We start from the raw sequence: 27,623 nt of genomic DNA on the forward strand, positions 1-27,623 counted from the left end.
TTATTTTGCTGTGATTTGTATGCATGACTACCTGGATAATTCTATTTGAGAGCATATTGTTAATCAGACGCGACATTTGACCACACTTTGTCAGTTTAAAGAACTTATACACAATACCTTCTCTCCACACTGTATCATATGCAGCTGTTAGATCAATAAACACTGCTCCACTCTTTAATTGCTTTTCAAAACCTGTCTCAATATGTGTTGATAAAGCAAGAAGTCATGAAAGGATAGCGGTGGGAAACCGAGCCTTCCAAAATTAAAAAAAAAAAATATGTTGGCCAATAAACATATAGATATTCAAACTCGGAAGGCCTTTGCAAAAACCTTTGTATGGAACATGTTTCTGTACAGTTGCGAAAGCTGGACATTAGGAGAGCAGAAAAAGATAAGACTAAGAGGCATTTGAAATGTGGAGGAGGATCAGAAGATAAGTTGGATCAAAATGAAGAGCAATACCAAACTCCTTAGAGAGAAAGAGTCTGGTAACCAAAATTAAAACTGGAGAATCAAATTTATTGGTCACATTCTGTGGCATGAGGCGTTCCTTTGTAACATCATCTTTATTTCAAGAACCTGTTTTTGAGGATGAACTGCAAGACGTGCACTGAGTTGAAAAGACTGGCTCAGACATCTATGGCTGCAGCGATAAGGCCTTTAAAATATGATAATAATTATGATGGGCAAATGTTATTTTGAAATATTTGTGAAGTGATTGTTATAGCTCAGAAATGTTTCACAATCCACTAGCAATGGAGTACGAACAGTTAAACATCAATGCTGTTTTGTGAAATGGAAAATAAAAAGATCTCCTACACAGTTTTTTAACAATATTTAATTCCTGTTGAATCATATGCCAAAGTTTTAATGCCATACTTTGATCTTTTTAGAGGAAGTCATAGAAATCCAAGCCATAGGCATCAGCTTATGGTATGATTCATGTGTATATAGGGGATTATTGTAATTTCTGTGGGGTGTTTTTTTATCATATTTTAAAATGATTAAAGTAAGTTCCACATATTCTCTTAATTATACATGTGCTCATTACTATGTTTCTTTTCAGGTTATTGGAAGGAAAACCAATTACATCCACGATGGCTTCAGGTCAACAGTTCAACTTACGATGGAATAATCACACAAACAATATTCTTCAGGTAGTGTACTGTTTAAGCTTCTAAGGGCCTGTACTATGACAGCCAGATAAATGTGCTGTTTAAATTTATGTGGTAGTTTGCACCTTTATCTGGAAGTTTAGTTGAAAACGTGTACTACGACTTTCGTTTATGAGAAATCTGGGAGAATATTCTCGAGTTTAGGTATGCCGAAGTTGGAGAGGCAATTAATGCTCTTACCTGGGACTTTGCTCCTATCGGGGACACTACTGTAAAAACCAAGGTGGCTTACACATCAAAATAAATCTACATCTGCTTGATACTATACAAAGAATAAGTTGTTATAATGTAATCTATGTATATATTTATAAAATATATCATGCTTCCTGTCCAGCTATCACAGAATTTTTAAAGATTCCCCAAGCTAGCAAGTTGTTGCTGCTGATTATGTGAGTTGCACGCAAGCAGTTCATCAGCAAGTTTCCTAGATAGCTGCAGTCGTTACGGCAACATCATTTGATACTACCGCGCAGTTATTTATGGGTTCGAGTCCCAATAGGCCAACATTTTTTTACCTCCTAAATGTTAGTCGGTAGGGTACTAGAGGTGGTAGTACACATTTCCTAATCATTAGAGTGCTTGTCAAAAGCTTGGGTTCTATAACAAATCTCTCCGCGACGCACATATGAAGTAAAGGTATATTATGTTGTTCATGGTGATTTGTCCATCGAATGAGGACATTAAGGTTATATTTCTTTGAATTTATAAGAACTTGCTAAAAAGTATTTACACTAAGGTGTGATAAATGCTTGCTAGTTACTATTCTAACATTGTCTTGGAAAAAATAAACTAACTACTTATTAAATTAGCAACATTAAATTGAATTAATAATAAAATGAATTATCCTACACCGCATACAGTGGCATTAATTATGAATATAAACTTTCACTGTAACACGCATCCTAGTAATTACTTACTTACTTACTTACTTACTTACTTACTTACTTACTTACTTACTCACTCACTCACTCACTCACTCACTCACTCACTCACTCACTTACTTGTCGGCGCTACAGTCCTTATAGGTCCTTGGCCTCCTTTATCACCTGCCTCCATTCATCTCGGTCCTTAGCTTTTCTTCTCCAACGTTTAACTCCTAACTGTCCGACTCGTTGGCTGAATGGTCAGCGTACTGGCCTTCAGTTCAGAGGGTCCCGGGTTCGATTCCCGGCAGGGTCGGGGATTTTAACATTCATTAGTTAATTCCAATGGCCCAGGGGCTGGGTGTTTGTGCTGTCCCCAACATCCCTGCAACTCACACACCACACATAACACTACCCTCCACCACAATAACACGCAGTTACTTACACATGGCAGATGCCGCCAACCCTCATCGGAGGGTCTGCCTCACAAGGGCTGCACTCGGCTAGAAATAGCCACACGAAATTATTATACTCCTAACTTTCTAAGATCATCCTCAACATCATCAATCCATCTTTTCCTGGGTCTTCCTCTCCTCCTCCTTCCATCAAGTTTTCCTATAAACACCTTTTTAACGGTGCAGATTTCTGCCAGTCTCTGAACATGATCGGCCCACCTAATTCTTCCCTGCTTAATTTTAGTAACAATATCTGGCTGGCCAAACAGTCCTTGCAGCTCTACGTTTGTCCTCATTCTCTACCCATCCTGATCTCTTACTGCACCGAATATCTTTCTCAATATCTTCCTTTCCCACCATAACAGCCACTGTTCTTCTCTGGAGGTCATCACCCAGAATTCTGATCCATACATAACTATTGGTCTTAGTATGTTGTGTATATTTTAATTTTTGTATTCCTGCTGACATCCCTGGATTTAAACATATTTTGCAAGGCGTAAAAGCATTGGTTTCCACTTGTTATCCTCTCCTGTATTTCCATGGAGGTTTAATTGTCCTCTGTTATTATAGAGCCTAAATATTTGAAAGATGTGACTCTTTGATACTCCTTCCCATTTAATCTTACTGTGGTCCTTCCTCTTACTCCCTCTGTATCTCCCATCTTCATATATTTTGTTTTGTTTATATTCACTTCTAGTCCTAGGTCCCTTGCTGTCTCTTCTAATACTGAGTAGCTCTCTTCAAGAGCTCTTTCATTTCTTGCAATTATTGCTACATCATCAGCATATGCTATCACTTGTACTAATCTGTTCAGAATGGTTCCCCCTGGGTTGATGGGCAATTAATGGATTACTTTTTCCAATCCTGGTTAAAAAGCAGTGTGGAAAGTACATCTCCCTGTCTTAGTCCCCTCTCCACTAAAAACTCTTCTGACAGATCTTGCTCCACTCTCACCTTGCATACTGTTATTTTCAAGGTCATGTCTGTTAATCTAATCATTTTCCTTGGGATTCCAAATTCTTTCATAATCTTGTAAATTTTACCCCTATCTAGACTGCCATACAAAACATTCATAAAACTTCTCTAGCACTTGTCGTAATATAAATATCTGATCCAGAGTAGAACGATGTTTTCTAAAGCCTGCTTGGTAATCCCCTAATATTCTTTCCATCCATAAGTCCAATCTTAAGGCTAGTACCTTACCAAAAACCTTGTACATTCCATCCAGCAAGGTGATCCCTCGATAATTTCCACATTCTGCCTTATCTCCCTTTTTATGTATTGGGTAAATTATACCCAATGTCCAATCTTTGGGTATTTCCTCCTTTGTACAAACCTCCTTAATCACTTCATAAACAGCCTTTTCTATTCCCTTTCCCCCATATCTCAACAGCTCTGACTCCATTCCATCTTCACCTGGGAATCTATTATTCTTTAATGCATTAATTGCAGCTTTGACCTCTTCTAAGTCTGGCTGTTTTACTGATTCCTCTTCCAATTCTCTTTCTTCCCCATCAACATTTATAATTTCCTCCTCTCTATAATCTTCATTATTTCCATTGAGTAACTCGTAAAAATACTCCTGCCATCTTCCAAGCACTTTGCTTTTATCGCCCAGAAGGTTTCCATCTTTATCCTTGAAGGAAACAGCTCTTGGTTGAAATCCTCTCTTAAGGTCTTTTGTTCTTTCATAGAGCTTTCGTACCTCATTTCTCTCCTTCATTTCATCCAGTTCTTCAATTCTCTTTCTTTCAAAAGCTCTTTTCTTATATCTACATATCTGCTCTTCTTTGTTTCTCTCTATACTCTTCTACTGTTTGTCTTGTTCTCCTTTGAAGCATTCTGTTCCTAGCATTATTCCTCTCTTGGATTAATGTTGACCATTCCTCATCAAACCATTCTGCTTTCTTTACCAATTTCTTCTTTCCCAGGGTACTATCTGCAACTTCACTGATAGTTGTTTTCAGTATCTCCCATTTATCTTCCACTTCTCCTTTCTCCCATAATTCCCTTTTTATTTCCAAAGATTCAGAAATTTTATTTTTGTATTTCTGTTGCAATTCTTCATTTTTTAGACCTTCAATATTCTGCTTTGCCTTTCTTCTTACTTTTTCCGTTCTTGCCAAATCTATTTTTTGTCTGTACTTGACTCTAACAAGATATTGGTCTGTATCTGCATCAGCACCTTTGCAGCTTCTAACATCCATAATATCTTATGCATGTCACCTGTGTATGATAACATGGTCTATTTGATTTCTTGTCACACCATCTGGTGAAATCCAGGTCTCCTTGCGAATGTTTTTCCTAGGATGCCAAGTACTTTTAATTCTGCTTTCCACTCACAAAGTCAATCAATCTCAATCCGTTATCATTACTTACTTCATGCAGGCTTTCTTTCCCTACCAAGTGTTTGTACACCTCTTCTCTTCCAATTTTTGCATTTAAATCTCCAAGGATAATTTTCACATCGTGTCTTTGAACTTGATTAATTTCTTCCTCCAATTTAGTATAAAATGCAGCTTTCTTCTCATCTTCTGCCTCCTCAGTACGGACGTACACACAAAACACAGTTACGTTGAAGAATTTTGCCCTAATTCTCACAGAGCACATCCTATCATTGATTGGAGTAAAGTTGATCACGCTTTGCTTTACCGACTTATGTATGAGGAATCCTGTGCCATTACTGCCTGCTTCTTCTCCACTGTACATCAAGATATGTTGTCCAGACATCATCATCCCTTGCCCTTTCCATCTTAGTTCCTGTAGAGCTGCTATTTTCACTCCATACTTATCCATTTCATTCCTTAATTCTTTCAACTTGCCAGGTCTCTTCAATGTCGTAACATTTCACGTTGCTAATATAATATCCTTTTTCCTTCTCTTTAGCCATTTTTCTCGCCGGTTCATCAACAAGTTTTCCAGTCCTGCTTTATTAATTCTTAAGGTATCCATACCAGGTTTTTTTTTTTTTTTTTTTTTTTTTTTACGAGGTAGGGGGGTTAACCCTACACTCAACCCCCAACCTGGAGGAAGAAAGGTATCACTCTTAGTCTGGATCATGACCTTAGACCTGTCTGGCTTGGGTGGCCCTACCAGGAGCAGATGCTCCCGCCGGCATAGCTCTAAGGATCATCTGACCACACAAGCCTCCAATAAACACAAAGTGGTGATACCTTCGGGAGGATCCTCATAAATAGTATTAGACAAAAAAGAAAATTATACCATGTGGTAGGAATTATTTGATAAGATACATAACCTGAACCTTAACCTTTGTGTCCAGGTTACATTTTCAGTGTTTTTACAACCTGTGACAATAAAGTTCGGTGAATGAAGTCAGAACGGTCGATCTGGCAACACTGGCGACACGCAACGCTGCACCTGCATGGCAGCAGGTTTTGACCACCTGCTCCCAACGTTGTTAAGTTGAGCATCGTGTGTGTGCCATGTAAGACCTGTTGACACAGTGTGTATTTAGTGTGTTGGTTCTGAACTGCGAACAGGAACATGAACGACCAAAAGATCAATGTACAGTTTTGTTTTAAGCTTGGCAAGACACCGAAGGAAATGCATGCGATGCTGGTACGTGTTTAGGAAAATCAAGCACTGTCCTTGAAGTGTGTGTACGAGTGGTTTGCCCGTTTTCGAGGAGGCTGGGAAAGTGTTTCTGACAACCCTCGTTGCAGAAGACCGATGACCGCCATCAGTGACAAAAACATTGAGAAGGTGAGGACATTAATCACGAACGATCGGCGATTAACTGTGTGCATGATAGCGAATAAACTGCAGATTAACCGTGAATCTGTGAGACAAATCGTTACCCAGAAGATAAGGAAGAGGAAAACGTGCTATCATCTTGTGCTGCATCACTTGGCTAACGATCAGAAGCATGCACGTTTAGAGGCTTCACAGGATTTTGTCAAAACGGCAGATGCAACACCAAATTTCTTGAACTGTATCGTCTCTAAGGATGAAACCTGGTGCCTCAGGTACGACCCTGAACCGAAATGGCAAAGCATGGAATGGCGTTCTCCGGGATCCCCTCATCTCAAAAATGTCAGAGCCTATTCCCACGATTCAAACTTGCTTTGAAAGGAAATAGATTTGTTGATATTCCTGACATCCAACGAAATGTGACGAGGCTTTTGAACACCATCCCAAAGGAAGCCTTCTTGCAAAGTTTCCAGGACATGTATCGCCAATCTCAGCAGTGCATAGTTATGGGAGGGGACTATTTCGAAGGACAGTAAGGTCACTGTCGTGCATTGTTCATCTATGTTGATAGTACAGGACTATTCACCAAACTTTATTGTCACAGGTTGTACATACCTGCCAACTTTCCCGATTTAGGCGTGAGACTCCCGATTTTCGGCATTGTTTCCCGCCTCCCGATTATTCTATTATTTTTGTAGCTTACTTTTTGTTGAACTATAAAAAACTTTTTTTTTTAAATCCCGCCATTTCAGCATTGTACGCAAGTGGCTGGAAGTTCTTCGCTCATTGCCGCTTTCAAATTAAATATCGACGTTTATTAATACGAGAATGCACGCGAATGTGCGATGTTTATTGAAACCTGAATATCACGACACGTATTTCGATCGTCAATCTCTTGTTGTCACGTGCTACGTTCGTGTTCGTTCACATCAGTCTAGTCGATTCTAGAGACTAGTTGCTAGGTTTGAAGTTTTTTAATAAATTAGTGACAGAATTTCAAAGATAGCAGTTAGTGACTTTTCTGGAGATTTTAGGAGCCATTCGGAGACAGGAGATTTTAGGAGCCATTCGGAGACAATTCTGGCAAATTTAAGTTTATTGCTATAAAAAAATAGTATTGCGATTCGCATAATCGCGCAGGCGTGTGATGCAATATATTCTATGCACTTGCTAAGTAATGGCATCTACAGTAAATGCATGACTGATTCACACATGTGGAGTATGAGTTCATACTATTTTCGGAAGAATAATCAGAGACCGAATATTCACTCACATACTTCCTGTGAGGGACTAGAGATGTGTAATTTTCAACCTTGTAGCGTCGTATAGCAACAGTCGTGTTTTCAGACAATAAGTATTATAATTTTTCCTGATTTTTGTATCCAAATCTCCTGATTTTTGGTTCTGCAAAGTCGACAGGTATGGTTGTATTTTCTACAATTTCTCAGTTTCATTACATAATTAATTACTTTTAACATTTCTTCATATGTACAGATTTAATTCCTAATTCTGTTTTTGACCTGAACTTCCACATTATAGCTTAATAAGAGACTAGTAATAATAATTTCAAAAGGAATAGTGCTAAACAAATGAAAACACCAGGGAACATGTATACCTGTGCGCTGAATTTCACTATTTTCAGTAACCATATCATCAACGCAATAAAAATGTTACTACATCTTCTGCATAACAATACTATAGTTAAAATCTGTTGGTAGTATGTAAGATAATATTTAACTTCTAGTTTGCAAAACTGCAGCCTACGTATCTGGCTGTTTATCTAACAGTCGTAGTACAGGCCCTAAGACATTTTTACACTGGGCTTTTATCCAGAACAAAACTTCATCTTAATTGATTACACCTTGCACGTCGTGTAGATGTAGGCTTGCCCCGGAGGATAGCTTTCCATAGTTTCCCGTAACTGACCAATCAGATGAGTTAAGTTCATAACACTGCCGGTATGCGCCACATGGTCTTTATCATAACCCTTCTGCTCTGGCATGACTTTAATGTTAATGTCGTCATCAAACCTATATTTGTGCGGTGCATTTTTACTCATTTACGGAAAATGTAAGATGAAGTTTAAGAGAAGAAAAAATCTGTGCATTTTAATATCATTTCATTTCACTTTAATGTAAGTAACAGACTCTATTTTAATTGAAAGGTGGCACTGAAAACCGGAAGTCCTCAATTGGCCTGACTTGCTTAGTCCTCTGTTCAGAATTTTCTCTAAGCAACATATGGCATGATTTCCTGGACTCTTCTTCTTCTTCTTCTTCTTCTTCTTTTATGACCACATAGGATCACTTTAGTCAGTCCGTCGTTCAGGTCTCTTTGAAGGGATTGTTCGGGCTTTGCGGTCCTCCCAGTACTTCTTTAGACGCTCCGATCTTCGTGCCCTTTCCTCAGTTGAAAATGTGCGTGTTGTTGGTTTGTTTTGTGTAAGGGTAAAGCGGAGGTTTGTATTCTTGAGTTTTGTATTCAATTTTATCTTATTTTTGGTGTCTTCTGTTGTAAGGCCTATTTCCTTCAGATCCTCTCTTACTTCTCTGATCCATTTACATCCTGTTGTGGTATTTTTTGAGACGAGATTGTGTTGTACTAGTTGTTTCAGAAGTCTCGAGTCCTGCATCCTCATGATATGTCCAAAGAATCCCAGTCTCCTCTTACGCATAGTATCTGTAATGGGTTCTAGCTCTTTGTACACGACTTTGTTAGGTATTAATCGCCACTGTCCATCTTTCTGATATTTTTTGTTGATACAGGTTCTTCCAATCCTCCTTTCAATTTTCTGAAGTCTGTCAGTCTTTGATTGTTTATTCAGGTAAAAGAGTGTTTCTGCTGCATATGTAGCTTCCGGTTTTATAACTGTGTTGTAGTGTTTTATTTTTGTATTTATTGATAGACATTTCTTTTTGTAGATATCCCATGTTAATTTTTGTGCTTTAGCTAATCTATTTGTTCTTACTTGGATTGAGATTTTTTCATTTAAGTTATGTGTTATTACTTCTCCAAGATATTTAAACTGAGTTACTATTTTGATTTTATTACCATTTATGGTGACTTCTTTTAGCTGTGTTGGTTTTTGGGGCATAATTTCTGTTTTTTCAAATGATATTTTGAGGCCAATTTTATTTGCAATGTTTTGAAGTTCTGATATCTGGGTTTTTGCTTCTTTTATGTCCACTGCTAGTAATGCTAAATCGTCAGCAAAACCCAGGCAATTTGTTTTGATTTTTCGGCCAATCTTTATTTTGGGGGGACATTTTCTAAACCATTCCCTCATTACCATTTCTAGAGCACAGTTAAATAATAGTGGTGAGAGCCCATCTCCCTGCCGTAGTCCAGTTTTAATTTCAAATGTCTCTGATGTTTCATCCCTAAACTTCACTTTTGACTTGGTATTGGTGAGAGTCAATTTTATCATGTTTATTAATTTGGGGTGTAGTCCAAGGTGTCTTAAAATTTTAAACAGAGATTCTCTATGGATGCAATCATAAGCTTTCTTGAAATCTACAAATGTTATCACCATATCTCTGTTTCTTCTCCTGTTATAGTCCATTATCAACTTAAGACTCATGATCTGATCAGGACAGCTCCTCCAGGGTCTGAAACCTCCTTGATATTCTCCTAGTTCTTTCTCAAGTTGTAAACTTATCCTATTAAGGATGATTATTGAAAATATTTTGTATGTTATATCTAGGAGAGAGATTCCCCTGTAGTTATTAGGGTCGGTTTTGTCCCCTTTTTTGTGCAGAGGATGAATGAGGGCTGTTGTCCAGTGTTCTGGTAGTTCTTCTTTAATCCAGATAGAGACAAGTTGTTGATGGAGGGCAACTTTTGCTGAGTTTCCTGCATATTTCCAGATTTCCGCAAAGGTCTGATCTTCTCCTGGCGCTTTGTAGTTTTTTAATTTATTCAGAGCCTGGTAGACTTCCTTTATTGTGGGGGGATTGATGTTTTCTGGTGATGTTTTTATCGGGGTGTTGGTGTCCAAATGAAGGAGTTCTGTAGGTTCCTCACAATTTAAAAGCTTGTTGAAATGTTTAGCCAGAATTTCTGCATTGTCTTTATTGTTATGGGCCAGCTTACCATCTTCATCCTTCATCAGTAGGGTCGGGGGTTCATATTTTTGGAGTTGCTTTCTGAAGGTTTTGTAGTAGTCCCTTGATTTAGTTTTACTGAACTGTTCTTCAATTAACTGCAGGGTGTCCTTATGATGTTGTCTTTTTATTCTTCTTAAGATTTGGGTAGTTTCTTTTCTCTGTTTTACTAGCTTTTGATAGGATATTTCTGTCTTTTGGGACTGATGTAATAGCCATGCCTGATGTCTTTTCTCCACTGTTTCATCACATTCACTGTTCCACCATTGGTGTTTTTTACGTGGTTTAATTGGAGCTAGGTCTTCTGCAATTTGTTTAAGGTTGTGTACTAAGTCTTCAAGTTTGTCTGTGATTTTTATTTTTTCAGTTGCTTTCTGGTAATTTTTGTTGTTGATTAGCTGGGTAGGATCTATTTTTCTTTTAGTTTTAAGGGCTTGCTTTTGTTGTCTCCTCTGGGGAGTGAGTTTAATTTTAATTTTAACTACGTAGTGATCTGAACCTGTGTCTATTCCTCGGAGGACTTTGACGTTATAGATCTCTTTGTGGTGGTATTTGTCCATGCAGACGTGGTCCAGTTGCCATTCTCCTTTAGTGTAGTCAGGGTGTTTCCATGTTTTGAGTTTTTGAGGTTTCCTCTTAAAACATGTAGATTTTGAGATTAAATTATGGTTTCTACACAGGTCAACTAGTCTCTCTCCATTTTTATTTGTTTTCTTGTGTGCTGGCCATTTTCCGATGATGTCACGGTATTTTCTTTCTCTGCCTAGTTGAGCGTTGAAGTCGCCTATTAATAATTTTATATGGTGTTTGGGGATGTTATCTATGGTCTGGTCCAATAGGTCCCAAAATTCTCCTGTTTCCTCCTGGTCTTTTGAGGAGTTGTTTTTATCATTAGTGGGAGCATGGGCATTTATTATAGTATAGATTTTATTAGATGCCTTTAAGGTGAGCGTTGAGAGTCGTGGAGACTGTGATCTGAATTCTTGAACTGAGTTTATTATTTTAAGGCTGACCAAAAATCCTGTTCCAAATTGTGGGACATTCTTCATCACTCTCTTCCCGGGTATACCTTTATAAAGTCTGTACCCTTGAGATTCCAAGGCATCCTGGTCAGTGTTTCTAATTTCCTGTAATCCCATGATAAGAATTTTGTGTTGGTCCATTATGTCGGTGATCACTTTTAGTTTACCGGTTTGCATACATAATTAGTTAAAAAGGTTGTGGTCTAAAAAAAATGAAGGCAAAATCATTTTAAAAAAAGAGAATTACGTAAATCAGTTCTCTAGAAACCGCAGGCAGACTATCTGAAGAGTTGGTGTTATGTTTTATTTGCTTGTGATTTAACGTTGCACTAGCACATTGAAGGTTTGCGGCGGCGCAAGGATGGAAAAGGGCTAGGATTGGGATGGAAGCGGCCGTGGCCTTAATTAAGGTACAGCCCAGCATTTGCCTGATGTGAAAATGGGAAACCATCTTCAGAGCTGCTAACGCTGGGATTCAAACCCACCATCTCCCAAATGCAGGCTCACAGATACACGAGCCTAATCGCTCAGTCAACTCACTCAATGTTCTTGTGTTTATATATATATCTGTACTAAGATAGTCTTACGATGAAGATTTTTTTTTTTTGTCCAAAAATGATTGTTATTGGTTGCAATTAATTATTCTCATCTAATTTTTAAATGTGTTTTGTTTAGGTGTTTTTGGAGCAGCTGACTAGTGAGAACCTAGTTGATGTGACTCTTTCATGCCAAGGACAGTTTTTAAAAGCTCATAAGATGATCCTTTCAGCATGCAGTCCTTATTTCCAGGTAGGTTAAAAATTTTGGTTTTGGAACATATTAGTTACTAGTATATAAGCCTGTCTTCGGCAATCTAAATTAATGTGTGAGAAGTACGATAATTGGAGATTTTAAATACACATGTCAAAATGTCGTATGAATGAAACTTATACAGAGTCTACGATAGTAATTACTGTTTAGGAAGTAACTAGAAATTTTAAGTGAACTTGTTAATGTATCTTATGAATAAAGTTATGCTTTTCATGTTACATATAAGGCAATTGAATAATATCAGAACAGGTATTACAGTATTTCCTAATAAACAATTTTGAATGTAGTTGTAGGTGGGAGTTGTACTTGACGTCTGTGAATTTGTGTACACTTAAGAGAACTAAGCTATGCATGGCTAAACACTGGAGAGGAGAGATTTAACCCAACTTTATGTAAAGTTTGTCCCTGTGACACTGGATGAGTCAGAAAAGCTTAAAATTAGAGGAAATTGCCTTCAATTAAGAACAAATAATATATCAGGATTCTTTCTGCTTCTTCCGGGCCTTTGCCCAATTTCTTGGGGTCTGCACTTCGAATGGATTTAACCCAGTTTTATGGCCGGATGCCTTTCTCGATGCTGGTCCATTGTAAATTGGTGTATTCGCTGTTGTGTTTTCCTTTGGTGGATTGTATAACGTAATTTACTGCATTAAAAATAAAAGAATTATGAAATTTAGAACATTAAATAAAATGTAGAAATGTTAAAACACATCGTAACATCAAAATTAAAACAAGGTTTGATAAGGTTAGGATACACGACATCCAAGGTCAGGATATGGGAAACAGCAGAAGCCCTGCAAGGCAGTGGAACGAAGGTCTTTCATGGCTAAAACTTCAAATAAAGCCAATTTTCCTAAGAGTATTATTTTTTTAAGAAAATATGGTTCAAAATTCAAAAAATCAAAACAAAGAAGTCCTAGGAAACATCAGAACTGAGTGACACAACTAAAGAGGATTATTTAATATTTACAAAACAAATGTAAAAACATTGTTCTCAGTCCAACGGAGTGGAGAATTTTACTGGTGCTAAGAGCACCAACCTACAACTTGTTCTACATTGACACGGAGGGCTGATCCCCATACCTATTAAAGAGAAAGAAAAAAACATGAAAGAAAAATCGAAGCATTTAATTTACATTACAAAGAACCTGACAAATGAATGATGACCGAGTTACATACTTTGTAGCAAATAAAAAAGAGGAAAACAGATTTAAGGAAACAGTGTCATGAGGTAAGTTACTTTTTCTGTTTATATAAAAGGTTAGAAAACACTTTGCTCATCACAATTTAGGATGGAGGTAATTGAAAAATTTCTACCCCATTGACACTTAAAAACTTGGCCAATAGACCTAAGTGGGGAAAACTCGTGCACTTGAAGTTAAATTAAGTTACTTTGCCATATTAGGAAAAAACTAAGTCCGAAAAGAAGCGAGTGCTTACCCAAGAAACACTGAACTCATCCACGGACCACTTCCATTCTCTACAAGAACCAGATCGAAAAGACGACTCGTTGACACACACACACCACGGCTGCTGGAAGACAGGGAATTACCTCATCAAAATTAATATCCAATCAAAGTGCAGGATTAACCTCTCTGAAGTCCGGCTCCATGGCTAAATAGTTAGCGTGCTGGCCTTTGGTCACAGGGGTCCCGGGTTTGATTCCCGGCGGGGTCAAGAATTTTAACCATTATTGGTTAATTTCGCTGGCACGGGGACTGGGTGTATGTGTCGTCTTCATCATCATTTCATCCTCATCACGACACGCAGGTTAGCTACGGGAGTCAAATCAAAAGACCTGCACCTGGCGAGCCGAACTTGTCCTCGGACACTCCCGGCACTAAAAGTCATACGCCATTTCATTTCACCTCTCAATAACACACGGATGTTATTTTGACCAATCCAAGTAATCTTCTTTCTTGCTGATGCTTTGAGAATTAAAATGTTCTGGAGAGCGCAGTATGATGAAACTTCTAAAACACAGTCCTTGTACAATAGGTTGTTCCAAAAGTTTTCCAACAAACAAAATTTTAAACAAATAGGGTTACGCAAATAGACTCTCCGTGGCTCAGGCGGCAGTACACCAGCCTCTCACCTGTGGTTCGAATCCTGGTCACTCCATGTGAGATTTGTGCTGGACAAAGCAGAGGCGGGACAGGTTTTTCTCTAGGTACTCCGGTTTTCCCTGTCATCTTTCATTCCAGCAACACTCCCCAATATCATTTCATTTAAATTTCATTTAATCTGTCGGTCATTAATCATTGTCCCAGAGGAGTATGATAGGCTTCGGCAGCCGGCTTAATTCCTATCCTCGCCGCTAAATGGGGGCTTCGTTCATTCTGTTCCTGACCCAGTCGAATGACTGGAAACAGGCTCTGAATTACATAAATGAATGTCCAAAAGAAAGTAAATATTTCTGACAGCTGTATTTTCCCACTCACAGATTGTAGTGTGAAGCGTTCTCTGTTAGGGAAGATGAGTATTAAGACAAACACAAACACCCAGCCCTTAGCTAGAGGAATTAACTATACGAAGTCACGGCCCTCTGAACCGAAGGCAAGTACGCTGACCATTCAGCCAAGGAGTTTGATAGAATAAATAGGTGCCAAATCTAGTTTGGAATAAAACCCTTTCTTCCTGAAGCTGATATCTGTATGAACAATATTTCTGTACAATGGATCTTGTTCGATTGCTACTTTTGAAAAATTTAAACTTTTACTTGAATGAAAATAACCACCAACTATGTCTTGTACAGTATTTTTTGAAATCTAGTTTTGTGGAAACTCAATAATACCATTGTAACCTAGTTCTCCATTGCCATGTTTTAGAAGACGTTCACTGAAGTTAGGATCTGCAACTCTTATCTTCCTTTTTAGTTTAAAAATCCGAATTTCGGTCCTAGTGTAGAAATTTAACTGGACAACAACTGCCCTGTGACCATGAGGAATTACTGCCAGACAATTTTTGAAGTCTCCACCAAGCATGACCACTTCTCTAGCGAAAGGTGATTTGTTGTTCATTATATATATTGCAGTAGCTGATCTATGCTGACACAGCGTGATGGGGAACCATGGTTGCCTTGTCCCATATGAATAACTTAAGCCTGTCTTATTTCTAACTTTGTCAGTTTTACCTTTGGTTACTCTTTCTGATCTTCATCTTGGAGTTTTACTCCATTGGATGGTCGGCTCATTTATATTTTTATGATTTAATAAAATAAATTTTTACAAGAAATGAGAAATATAACGGAAGATCTGTTTGAATCTCAAGGTTATAGAGTGTACAATGGGAAGCCAGGCCGAAGGGTCATGAAACATTGCCCCCAAATTTGGTGCAGGATTTATAGTAAATTTGGAAATAATAGATTCCGTAGTTGATTTTGAAGCCATCTCACTGAGAATTACAATTCTAACTTTACAAACCACAAACAAACTTTACACCATCATAAATACTCATGCCCCTATGAATGAAAACTATTTCCTAACAAAAACTGTGCAAGAAGTCGATAATCTTTGGCATCTCCTTGATCAGACAATGAAAAAAATAAATATGTCAAGAAGTTTATAATTTTTGGGATCTCCTTGATCAGACGATGAATAAAATAAATGTGAATAACATCAAGATCCTTATAGGGGACTTTAACGCTCAACTGGTTAAGGAAAAGATGCATCGAGATGTAGTAGGAATGTAAGATTCTAAATAGTTTCTTTGTCACCTATTCAATACATTAGAAATTTTAAACATTTAAGAATTTATTATTATTTCCATTTGAGACATGTTTCGCACTTCTTTGAGGGCATCGTCATTCACAGTACTACCTCAAGGCATATATCAGGTACCTGATTTGTAATTAAGTCGTAAATACTAAGATATAAAATTGACATATTGTAGTGGGAAATCCAAGAGAAAAACAATGTTCAATGATATAGATATCACTATATCAACCGTACTGTGACTGATGATGCCCTCAAAGAAGGGCGAAACATGTCTCGTATGGAAATAATAATAAATTCCTGAATGTTTAAAATTTCTAATGTATTCAATAGGTGACATAATAAACTATTTAGAATCCTACATATAGTATCCTCAATATGGACCAATAATGATATTTATCACTTGCAGTGTAGTGGGAAAATGGGCTCCTCATAAATATACTAACAGAAATGGCCAAAGACTCATAGAAATTTGCAAAACCCATGGACTAATCTCCAAATCTACATTTTTTAAAAGAAAACCACACAAACTTAAAAACATGGAAACATCCTGATTGGACAAAAGGAGAATGGCAACTAGACCCCGTATGTATGGACAAATTCTTTCACAAGGAAATCCACAATGTCAAAGTTCTGAGGGGAACGGACACTGGTTCAGATCATTACTTAATTAGAATCGGGATGAAATTTACTCTATTAAGAAGAAAAAGACAAAATAGAGTTGGTGAGAAAAGGACATACGACCCTCATCAGTTAATCCAGAATGCCCAGTAGCAACAAAGAACAGAAACTACAAGCCTAACAGACAATTTAGATGACCTAATACCAATTCTTAAACAGAATGCAGAAGATCTAGCTCCATTAAAACCAAGGAAAAGACATGCCTGGTGGACCTCTGATTATGATAGAATGCATGAAGAAAGACATCAAGCTTGGTTCATGAAAGAATGCGTCTTCCGGAACGTGAAGGGGTAACTTTGCTCACTTTCACCTACTTCGGCGTGTCTACAGTGTGCTTCATATCTGCTATGTTCGAGCGGAATCGTAATTATTTTGTATTCGGCGTATCTAGGAACGCCACAATATCACATAGCAGGCAGTGTACGGAGAGGTGGAATCCGCAAACACTGGCGATTGGAATAATAACAATAAGTTAATTTATTAATTTGACCACCTAATCATTACAATAAGTCTTGTCTTTGTTGATTTACATTGACATATTAACTAAAATGCTACATGTTTCGCCTTGTATACTAGAGGACATAGGGATTTAAAGAATCAGTTACAATATATTAAAGAAATAGCTAAATTCAACGGATTTAATACAGATATAATTGATAAAATCATCAACAAAACCAAATGAATACTAGCTACAAATTTAACTCCATTGAAACCCGTCAAACCAAAATACGCTAAATTCACGTTCACTAACCATAGTATTTATCCGATAACCAATTCATTAATGAAACACTATGTGAAAATAGCCTATACTGCAAAAAACACTAATTGTAATTTATTCTGTAATCATAACTCTATTAACATCACAGACAATAGTTACTCCGAATCAGGGATATACCGATTAAAATGCTCTACATGTAATTTTTCTTATGTTGGCCAAAATGGCCGCAGCTTCTCCACCAGATACGCCGAGCATTACAATGCACAATGACACAATAAATTCTCCGCAATGGCCAACCAAATGAGGGACACAGGACATAAATTCACTACAATTCATATCCTCAAAAGAGTCGAGAAAAAATAAACTCATGACAGAATATGAAAATTTATTCATTTTCCTCGACCAGCATTTTAACAACGATAAGAACTTAATTGACATTATTGATTTAAAAAAAGCCCCTTGTACGAACAGATTTTATTTCTATTACAAGAATCAATTCCCCTCACCAATATATTCTTAAAAATTTTCAACCTCAAATTAATAAGCACTCCCACCTCCTCTACAACTAATACACTCCCCTCCCTTCCCCTCACCGCCAGTACCTCTAATTCAAATGCAACCAATAGACCCATAGCCACACCCACTGTAATATCGCTCCCTCCAATGACATCTCACTGTTACAATACGTGCAGCAATACACTTTCCTCTTTCTCTCCCACCAATAGCAGCTCCTCCCCCCCCAAGTACTACAAACAAGCCTATAGTCACGCCTTCACAAACAGATCCCCCTCCAACACAAACCTACAGCTATAACACTCGTAGGAAGAAGTCGACAGTCAATAATTTTTAGCTCAACGTAACAAGTTACCCTCACCATCGTCAAATGGTAAGTGTACACGACTTCCACTTGAACATTTTATTACGATTTTTTCACCCAATTAACACCATGCTTCTGGTTTCCTTTTACAGATTCAACTGTCACATTGCCTTCTGACTAGAATGTCAATAAACCCATATTCTTAACGTTTTAGCATCGCATCAAATTGAGATGGTCCATAAAGGTCCAATTTAAACATCGTTCATCAACCTTCAACTATAACTTCGTATTTTTTCATCAAAGTGAACCACAACTTCACCATTTGCCATTGACTTTCAACTTTTATCTCATGTAAACAAATAATTACAGGTCACTTGACCATCCTTCGACATTATTTTATTCAACATTATGTTTTGAATAAATACGATTTTGATCGTCATTTCAGTCATTGTCTAATTGTAACTGCTGGTCGGTCAACATAATTTTATAGCAATCTTACCACTTGTTTATAACAAACTGTTGCTTTGTTCATTTTAATTATAATAGTAGCCTTCTAATGTCAATATTGCAAATACTTTCACCAATTGTAAACTCCTCACTCATTGCAATATCTTTAAAACCAACATTGTACAAGTCTTTTACTATATGTTAATTTTAGTTCAAGTCTCTCCAAGGCTTTTTAAAAATTAGTTTTATTTTATTTATAATATGTAAATCAGGTGCCTGATTTTATTTCAAGGTTAAGGCAGTGGCTGATGATGCCTATATACGAGGCGAAACATGTACCATTTTAGTTAATATGTCAATGTAAATCAACAAAGACAAGCCTTATTGTATTGATTAGGTGGTCAAATTAATAAATTATTGTTATTGATTCCAATCAAATATCATCAACACGGATCAAAAATTATATTTATCACATGTAGCACTGGCGATGCCGGCAGTTGGCGAAAAAACGTGGCCTACAATCAATTCGTATGCACCAAACAATATTGCCATTGCCGATGAAACTGCATTGTTTGTTTGCTTTATTTGTTTAAATGCAGAGGTAAACGGACTTATAGTTTTAAAGGAGAGAATTGCCTGCTGGGAAATGTGTGTTGCTATGCAGTGCACAGTGCACCAAGCGAGATACTTCCTTCCCCTGTCATAGGAAAGTTCAAAAGGATGTTTCAAGGGCGTCGGGCACTTTCCATGCCAGTAGAAGGCATCTAAAAATGCAGGCAGTACAGTAATCCAAAAGATAAACCATTTGCACAGGGGAGCCAGCATAATTTTTCCTCGTCTTTGAATCGTGTTTTTCTTCCTTTTCGTTGCGCGAGGTTATGTTTGTCATTGTTTTATACAAGTGCATTATTTGAATAATGTAAATGCACCTTGTTGGATAAATTTCTGAAATAGTATTTTCCATGGCATTTGAAAAGTTTAAACTGAGAATCAAGGTGATTGCATGCATTAATGGGTCTTAGAAGTGCCATGGTGGGAAATTGTACAAGTATAGTCACTGTACTGTTGTAATGTACTGATGTGGATGGAAGTGAGAGACTTCCTCCCGTCGCCATAGGGAAGTTTGATAAGCCGCGATGTTTTAAGGGCATCAGGTACATTCCGTGCAAGCACAAGGCATCTAAAATGCATACAGTACAGTAATCCAATGAATAAAGCACTTGCGCAGGGGAGCCAGCATAGATTTCTCCTCATCTTTGAATCATGTTTCCTTTCTTTTGAGTTCATTGTGTGAGGTTGTGTTTGCCAGTGAGTTATCCAAGTGCATTATTTGAATACTGTAAATGCACCTTGTTGAATACATTTTGGAAATCGTTTTTTCCATGGCGTTTTAGAGCTTTAAACTGTGATTCAAGATTAATTGCATGCAGTAACGGGTCTTGGAATATATTGTGAGGCTGCAAGGTTTGGCATTTCCGAAGTACGTGTTGGCGGTTAATCCGAAATCATGTAATTCAAAGTCCGATTTTTGCGTCCCAACAACTTTGAATTAATGAGGTTTTACTGTAGTGTTTTTTGTTGTGTAGGCTATTTTTACATCGTGCTTCATTAAGGAATTGGTTATCAGATGAATACTATGGTTAGTGAACGTATTTTGGTTTGACAGGTTTTAATGGAATTACATTTGTAGCTAGTTTTTGTTTTGTTTTGTTGATGATTTTATTAATTATATCTGTATTAAATCTGTTGAATTTAGCTATTTCTTTAATGAATTGTAATTCTTTTTTTTAAATTACTAGAAGACATAGGGATTTTTAATGCCCTATATATTAGACTGTGATAAGTGGCTTTTTTTATGTGAGTTGGGATGTAATGAATCATTTTTTATGGTTGTTGGAGAAAAGGTGGGTTTTCTGTATATTTGGAAGTCGAACTTGTTTGATATTCATGTGATTTTGATGTCTAGGAAAATTAAAGAGCTATAGATTTCATCTTCTTTAGTGAATTTAATGTTATTATCCAAATTGTTAAGGAATGATAATATGTTATCACTATTGTTGATTTGCTTATCTATGATTGCAATGGTATCATCGACGAAGCAATGCCAAAGATGGAGTCCGTTGATGTTATTAATTATCTTACTGTGTTCGAAATTATCTAAGTATATATATCAGCTAATATTCCAGATAACTTATATTAGTAATCTTCCAATGTCCATATTGCAAATACTTTCACCAATTGAAAACTTCTCACTCATAGCAGTATCTTTAAAACCAACATTGTACTAGTCTACCATATGTTGATTTTCTTTCAAGTCTCTTCAAAGCTTTTTATAAATTTGTTTTATTTTTTACATGTAAATCAGGTGCCTGATTTTATTTCAAGGTTAAACCAATGGCTGATGATGCCTATATGTAAGGCAAAACATATACCATTTTAATTAACATGTCAATGTAATTCAACAAAGACAAGATTTATTGTATTGATTAGGTGGTCAAATTAATAAATTAACTTATTGTTATTATTTTAATCAGTACTACAGTGCCGATCTAACAGTCTAAAGTTCCAGTGCTGGAATGACCAGATTGCAGACAGCCGTGAACACTCCTCTGCCATTATTCCATTAAATATGCACACTGCTCATTCCAGTCAGTGCCTCAAAGTAGGGATTGAATAGCTCGAATGCTATGATGAACCAGTTTGTTATGTAGTACCAGTAGTATCAGAAAATGTATGAACCAGAGCAATGGCATGCTAAAGAAGAACGTTATCTAACTCCCCAGCTACTTGCCGCCAATATTCAGGCAGGCTGTTATACTCGGTACGACAGGGCAAGTTGGCGTGCGGATAGGGGCGCGCAGCTGTGAGCTTGCATCCAGAAGGTAGTGAGTTCCGACCCCAGTGTCGACAGCACTGAAGATGGTTTTCTGTGGTCTCCCGTTTTCACACCAGACAAATGCTGGGGCTGTACCGTAATTAAGGCTAGAACTGCTTCCTTCCCACTCCTAGCCTTTTCCTATCCCATCGTCGCCATGAGTCCTATCTGTGTCGGTGCAACGTAAAGCAAATTTTAATAAACCTTGGTATACAGCAGTAATCCCATATATTGGGGATGAGTGGCAACAGAGACACAAAGCACATCACAACAAACAATGGTCAATGTAATGTTACTGTTGATCAATGTTATGAAATTTCTGTATTGTAGGCCTTCACATTTAGTTTTCTTTCGACTCTGCAATATTAGGGTGTCTTACAAAATTAATTATAGCCGAGACTGTAGTTCCTTATTCCCCAAGCTTACATACCGATTTTCATTAAATTCTATTTACCCATTTTCTCGTGACTGCACTGATATAGACTTAGCAACAAAAATCCAAATTCAAGAATATCTCTGTTACCATAGCGAGTATGGTAAAAATGTATAAGACATAAATGATCGAAATTTAATACTATGTAACTTTAGTTATATACTAGCTGATGTACCCGTGCTTCGCTACGGGATTCTCAGAAAGACTGATTTGGTGGTTTTCCTAACTGAATTCAACGTAGGTCATTACAAAAACGTCGGTAGGAATGTAGCGATTGAAAGCAATGTTATCATATAAAATACTCGATCAAATGAAAAACCGCACACGTTCTCACTTTCAACGAACAGTACGACGGTGCCGATCTAACAGTCCAACGTTCCAGTGCTGGAACAACCAGGTCGCAGACTGCCATCAACAGTCCTCTGTCATTATTCCATTAAATATGCACACTACTCATTCCATTCAGTGCCCCAGAGTAGGGATTGAATAGCTCGAATGCTATGATGAACCAGTGTGTTACGTACCTGCAAATGTATGAACCAGAGGAGTGGTATGCTAAAGAAGAAAGTTTTCCAACTCCCCAGCTATTTCCCGCCAATGTTTAGTCAGGCTGTTATACTCGGTACGCACCAGTAATCCCATCTATCGGAGTTGAGCGGCACGATGAACATCACAACAAACAATGGTCAATGAGGAGTTATTGTTGATCAGTGTTATGCACTTTGGATATTGTAGGCCTTCTGAAATACCACTCTTATCATAGTCGGTACAGTAAAACTGAATGAAACATAAATGACGGAAATTGTATTGTCTATAACTTTTGTTATGTAGTACCGTACTTTTCGATAGCACCAATAACATAGGTACCGGTATTTAAAAATTAAATTTCAGGCGCCTTCCCCTAAACTACCATTTCATCTCGGGAAAATAAAATTATTTACAGCTTATACTGTAGTTTCTTTATTCCCCGACTCTATATAGCGGTTTTCATTAAATTCTGTTAACCCATTTTCTCGTGGCTCGGCGTTGATATGGACTTAGCAATAAAAATACAAATTCACCAATATCTGTGTTATCAGAGCCGGTACAGTAAAAATGTATAAGACATAAATGATTGGAAACTGAATTCTATATATATTATTTATCGATAGGATTGCTAATAATATAAATATTCTATAATTAAATTTAAGGCCTTCCCCTAAACTACCCACTCAGTGTAAATGAAATGATTTATAGCCTAGATTGTAGCGGCTCACCCCCCGACTTTACATACCGATTTTCGTTAAATTCTCTTCAGCCGTTTTCTCGTGATGCGTGTACATACATACAGACAGACAGAAATTACGGAAAAGTAAAAAGTACATTTCCTTGTTACTATGGACATGACCGATTCAGAAATACCAAAGAGGAGTGGTTCGAAAGGGATGAAAGTTGGGGAAAAAACAGAGTCGGCACGGAAGAATAATTGATGTTTATTTCAAACCGATATGCAGGTTACACAATGCGCACGGCATCGACTCAGTAAGATGTAGGACCACCGCGAGCGGCGATGCACGCAGAAACACGTCGAGGTACAGAGTCAATAAGAGTGCGGATGGTGTCCTGAGGGATGGTTCTCCATTCTCTGTCAACCATTTGCCACAGTTGGTCGTCCGTACGAGGCTGGGGCAGAGTTTGCAAACGGCGTCCAATGAGATCCCACACGTGTTCGATTGGTGAGAGATCCGGAGAGTACGCTGGCCACGGAAGCATCTGTACACCTCGTAGAGCCTGTTGGGAGATGCGAGCAGTGTGTGGGCGGGCATTACCCTGCTGAAACAGAGCATTGGGCAGCCCCTGAAGGTACGGGAGTGCCACCGGCCGCAGCACATGCTGCACGTAGCGGTGGGCATTTAACGTGCCTTGAATACGCACTAGAGGTGACGTGGAATCATACGCAATAGCGCCCCAAACCATGATGCCGCGTTGTCTAGCGGTAGGGCGCTCCACAGTTACTGCCGGATTTTACCTTTCTCCACGCCGACGCCACACTCGTCTGCAGTGACTCTCACTGACAGAACAGAAGCGTGACTCATCGGAGAACACGACGTTCCGCCATTCCCTCATCCAAGTCGCTCTAGCCCGGCACCATGCCAGGCGTGCACGTCTATGCTGTGGAGTCAATGGTAGTCTTCTGAGCGGACGCAGGCCGGGAGTGCAGGCCTCCTTCAACCAATCGACGGGAAATTGTTCTGGTCGATATTGGAACAGCCAGGGTGTCTTGCACGTGCTGAAGAATGGCGGTTGACGTGGCGTGCGGGGCTGCCACCGCTTGGCGGCGGATGCGCCGAACCTCGCGTGCTGACGTCACTCGGGCTGCGCCTGGACCCCTCGCACGTGCCACATGTCCCTGCGCCAACCATTTTCGCCACAGGCGCTGCACCGTGGACACATCCCTATGGGTATCGGCTGCGATTTGACGAAGCGACCAACCTGCCCTTCTCAGCCCGATCACCATACCCCTCGTAACGTCGTCTGTCTGCTGGAAATGCCTCCGTTGACGGCGGCCTGGCATTCTTAGCTATACACGTGTCCTGTGGCACACGACAACACGTTCTACAATGACTGTCGGCTGAGAAATCACGGTACGAAGTGGGCCATTCGCCAACGCCGTGTCCCATTTATCGTTCGCTACGTGCGCAGCACAGCGGCGCATTTCACATCATGAGCATACCTCAGTGACGTCAGTCTACCCTGCAATTGGCATAAAGTTCTGACCACTCCTTCTTGGTGTTGCATTTGCTCTGTCAGTCAGTGTATATAGATTTGAGAATTAAATTTTAGGCCTTCCCGTAAACTACCATTTCACTCAGCGTGAATAAAATTATTTATAGCCTACACTGTAGCGATGTATTCTCCGACTATGCATACTGATTTTCATTAAGATAGGACCGCTAATAACATAAATATTTGAGAATTAAATTTTAGGCCTTCCCCTAAACTACCATTTCTCTCAGTATGAATAAGATTATTTTTGGCCTAGATTGTAGCGATATATTCCCGGTGCAACGTACTGTACATACCAATTTTCATTAAACTCTCTTCAGCCGTTTTCTCGTGATGTGTGTATGTACATATAGGCAGATAGACATTACAGAAAATTAAAAAGTGCATTTCCTTGTTAGTGTAGACACGACCGATACAGAAATGTAATTTGCTTTAAATTCTGAGCAGTGTACAGACAAAACTCTTATTTTATATATATACTACACTGCAGACAAAAATCAACAAGCAGAGAATAGGAAGAGTGTTTTAGGAAGGATGAAACAGTATTGGGTTGACGGAAAAAAGAAAAGTCTCTATCGACCTGAGTAAGTAGTCCTATGTTGGCTAAAAAATTAAAATAAAAGAAATAAAAGAAATTCATTAATCCTGTGATAATCAAAGGTTCTTTTCAAGTGAGACTTTGTGATACCTTCATGAATATTAAGTTCTTCCGATAAATTTTTGCTGAAGATGACAGATGTGGCAAAATCAATGGTGTAAATTTTACAGTTGATCATATTAGGCCGACGATGTACACATTGATAAACAATTGGGGAAGTAGTCGAGATCTGTCTAGATTTTAAATCCTTCTCTTCTGGCAGCAAAGTATTAGTGTTTAAACGATTGTAAATGTTCATGTAAAGCCGTCATGGTAAAAGCATATTCATTGTGAGACAGTATCAATTAGACGATGTCTGCTATGTAACCACTTAAACATACAACACAATATTGAATAATGACATTTTAATACTGCTCTCTGCATATGAACTTCATAGCCAGCAGTAAGAGTTGCTTCAGTCTTAATGCCAATAGATGATGTTAATGCAGCCACATCCTCCAAAATAACATCCTCACTTCACTGCATGAGAGGCATTAATGATTGTCTTTTGTCGCTTTCTGTGCGCAGAAATTTCAAAGGAGGCTGTAGGACTTACACCAATAGATGACATTAATGTTTAGTACGCAACAAAATTACAATCTCACCTCACTGAAAGAGAGGCATTTTATCGAGAAGGAACTAAGTACAAAGGTAAATTTAATACAAGGGCTCCACCTTTTCAATACAATACAATTATGTTGCACAGGATTATGTTACGTGTTTATTGTGGTACTGGTTTTGACACATTTTTAGTGTCATTATCATCCTATCACATAAACCAGCAAGAGGACGAAAATATATATACAACAATATACACACATTGATACAATTCATGTAACGAAAGTTCACACTTAAAAGTAAAAATTGTATTTAAAATAGGTATCAGTGTTTACAACGCATTAGCGACGTAATAATCTTATATAATCTTTATGTAGGTGTTGAAATCACTCATTCTAATGTTGAGTTTATGGTAAACATATTAAAATCTTGATGGCTGACTTGTAACATGGTAAAATGAGTCTCAAAGAGGGATGCAACTTTTGTACTGTTGTTGTTTGACAGTCTTCTAAGCATATGTTGTACCGGCACGTCAAAAGGTGGATAGCTGTATACATGTGGGTCCTATGTTAGTGTGCAGGACCAAGGTTTCTCAGTCCGATGCAGAATGTGAGGCCTAAAGAAAGAAGGAGAGCTAATTTAGTATGCAGAAGGCTCAAAGAGGCAAGACAAAATAAAGCAAAAACAGTATGAGGCTCACTTTCACAGCGTGCCATGAAGCTTAACGTGTGGAGAGGAGTTGAGAACTAAAGCAAGTGTATATGCAGGGATGGAGCAGAACACACTGTAATTGACAACAATGGCGCCTTTGCGAATATACCTTTTTGGGCTACGTATGTCGATGACACCTTGGTAATCCTTGATGACAGAACCATTAATGCGACCTCCACTCTTATTAAGTTTAACAATATTGATCCCTATATTAAATTCACTCTTGAATCTGAATCCAACAAATCAATCAACTTTTTAGATCTTACGATAAGCAGGTTCCCATCCTCATTATCGTATATGTAGAAAACCTACACAAACAGCAACCACCATTAGACAGGATTCATCACACACACACATAAATCTGCCACCTACAATAGCTTGGTTGACCGCGCTTTTAAAATGCTGTTGTCCAAAGAAAACTTAAATAAAGAATTAAATACCATCCGTTCCATTGCCAGATTCAATGGATACGACTTTTTTATAGAAAGAATAATTAATAAATTTAAACACCGACCAAATACAACACCAATATAAATGGTCCGTTATTGGACATTATAAATTTTCCAGCTAACTCATTCCTGGTTGCCAGCATTTCGCCCTCGTGTGCTAGGTTGGACTCATCAGTTGGTACCTAGCACACCTACCAAGACGCTGGCTAGTGCATACCGTACTAGGGTTGGGCAGACCAGAACATTCAGTTGTTCCGCAACATTAGGAACTTGAGGCGGAGTGTTTCGGTACAGACTGCCACGACACGGGACACAGGACTGTAACTGCATCGTAGAGAGAACTGACATGACATGCTCTGTGTCAGCTGGAATGTGCCTGTACCGAACGTGCTGTTTCAAGGCCGCACTAGATTAGTTAGCCTTGGCTGTGTCTGACTGTCGATACCGGCTGTGTGCCGCCCTGTGCTGGAGTGTAAACATTTTTTCATCCAGTTATATCTTTAATTCCAAAGCGATGACCTATATTTTTCTTGGGCTTAAAAGTTCCCTTAAAGTCCAAATTAATTTTTAACGTCAATCCCCGAGAAAGTGTTGAGGGAAATTTTCGAAATATTAAAGAAGTTAAATGGAAGTTGAAAGGGAAGGAATTCGAAGTGCAAAGAGCATAACAGCACAAAGG

General features: G+C 38.2%; 1 protein-coding gene across 2 annotated transcripts in view; it reads left to right on the plus strand.

Moving 5' to 3' along the window:
- LOC136867426 (uncharacterized) overlaps positions 1–27,623 on the plus strand; it is a 168,686-nt gene that overhangs the window by 35,804 nt on the left and 105,259 nt on the right. For both annotated transcript variants that reach the window (XM_067144627.2, XM_067144628.2), the window contains exons 2-3: positions 1,067–1,157; positions 12,005–12,118. In XM_067144627.2, the coding sequence (XP_067000728.2) occupies positions 1,067–1,157; positions 12,005–12,118 (205 nt within the window). The remainder of the gene's footprint in view (positions 1–1,066; positions 1,158–12,004; positions 12,119–27,623) is intronic.

This window comes from Anabrus simplex, chromosome 3, assembly GCF_040414725.1.
Source record: "Anabrus simplex isolate iqAnaSimp1 chromosome 3, ASM4041472v1, whole genome shotgun sequence".
Taxonomy (NCBI): Eukaryota; Metazoa; Arthropoda; class Insecta; order Orthoptera; family Tettigoniidae; genus Anabrus; species Anabrus simplex.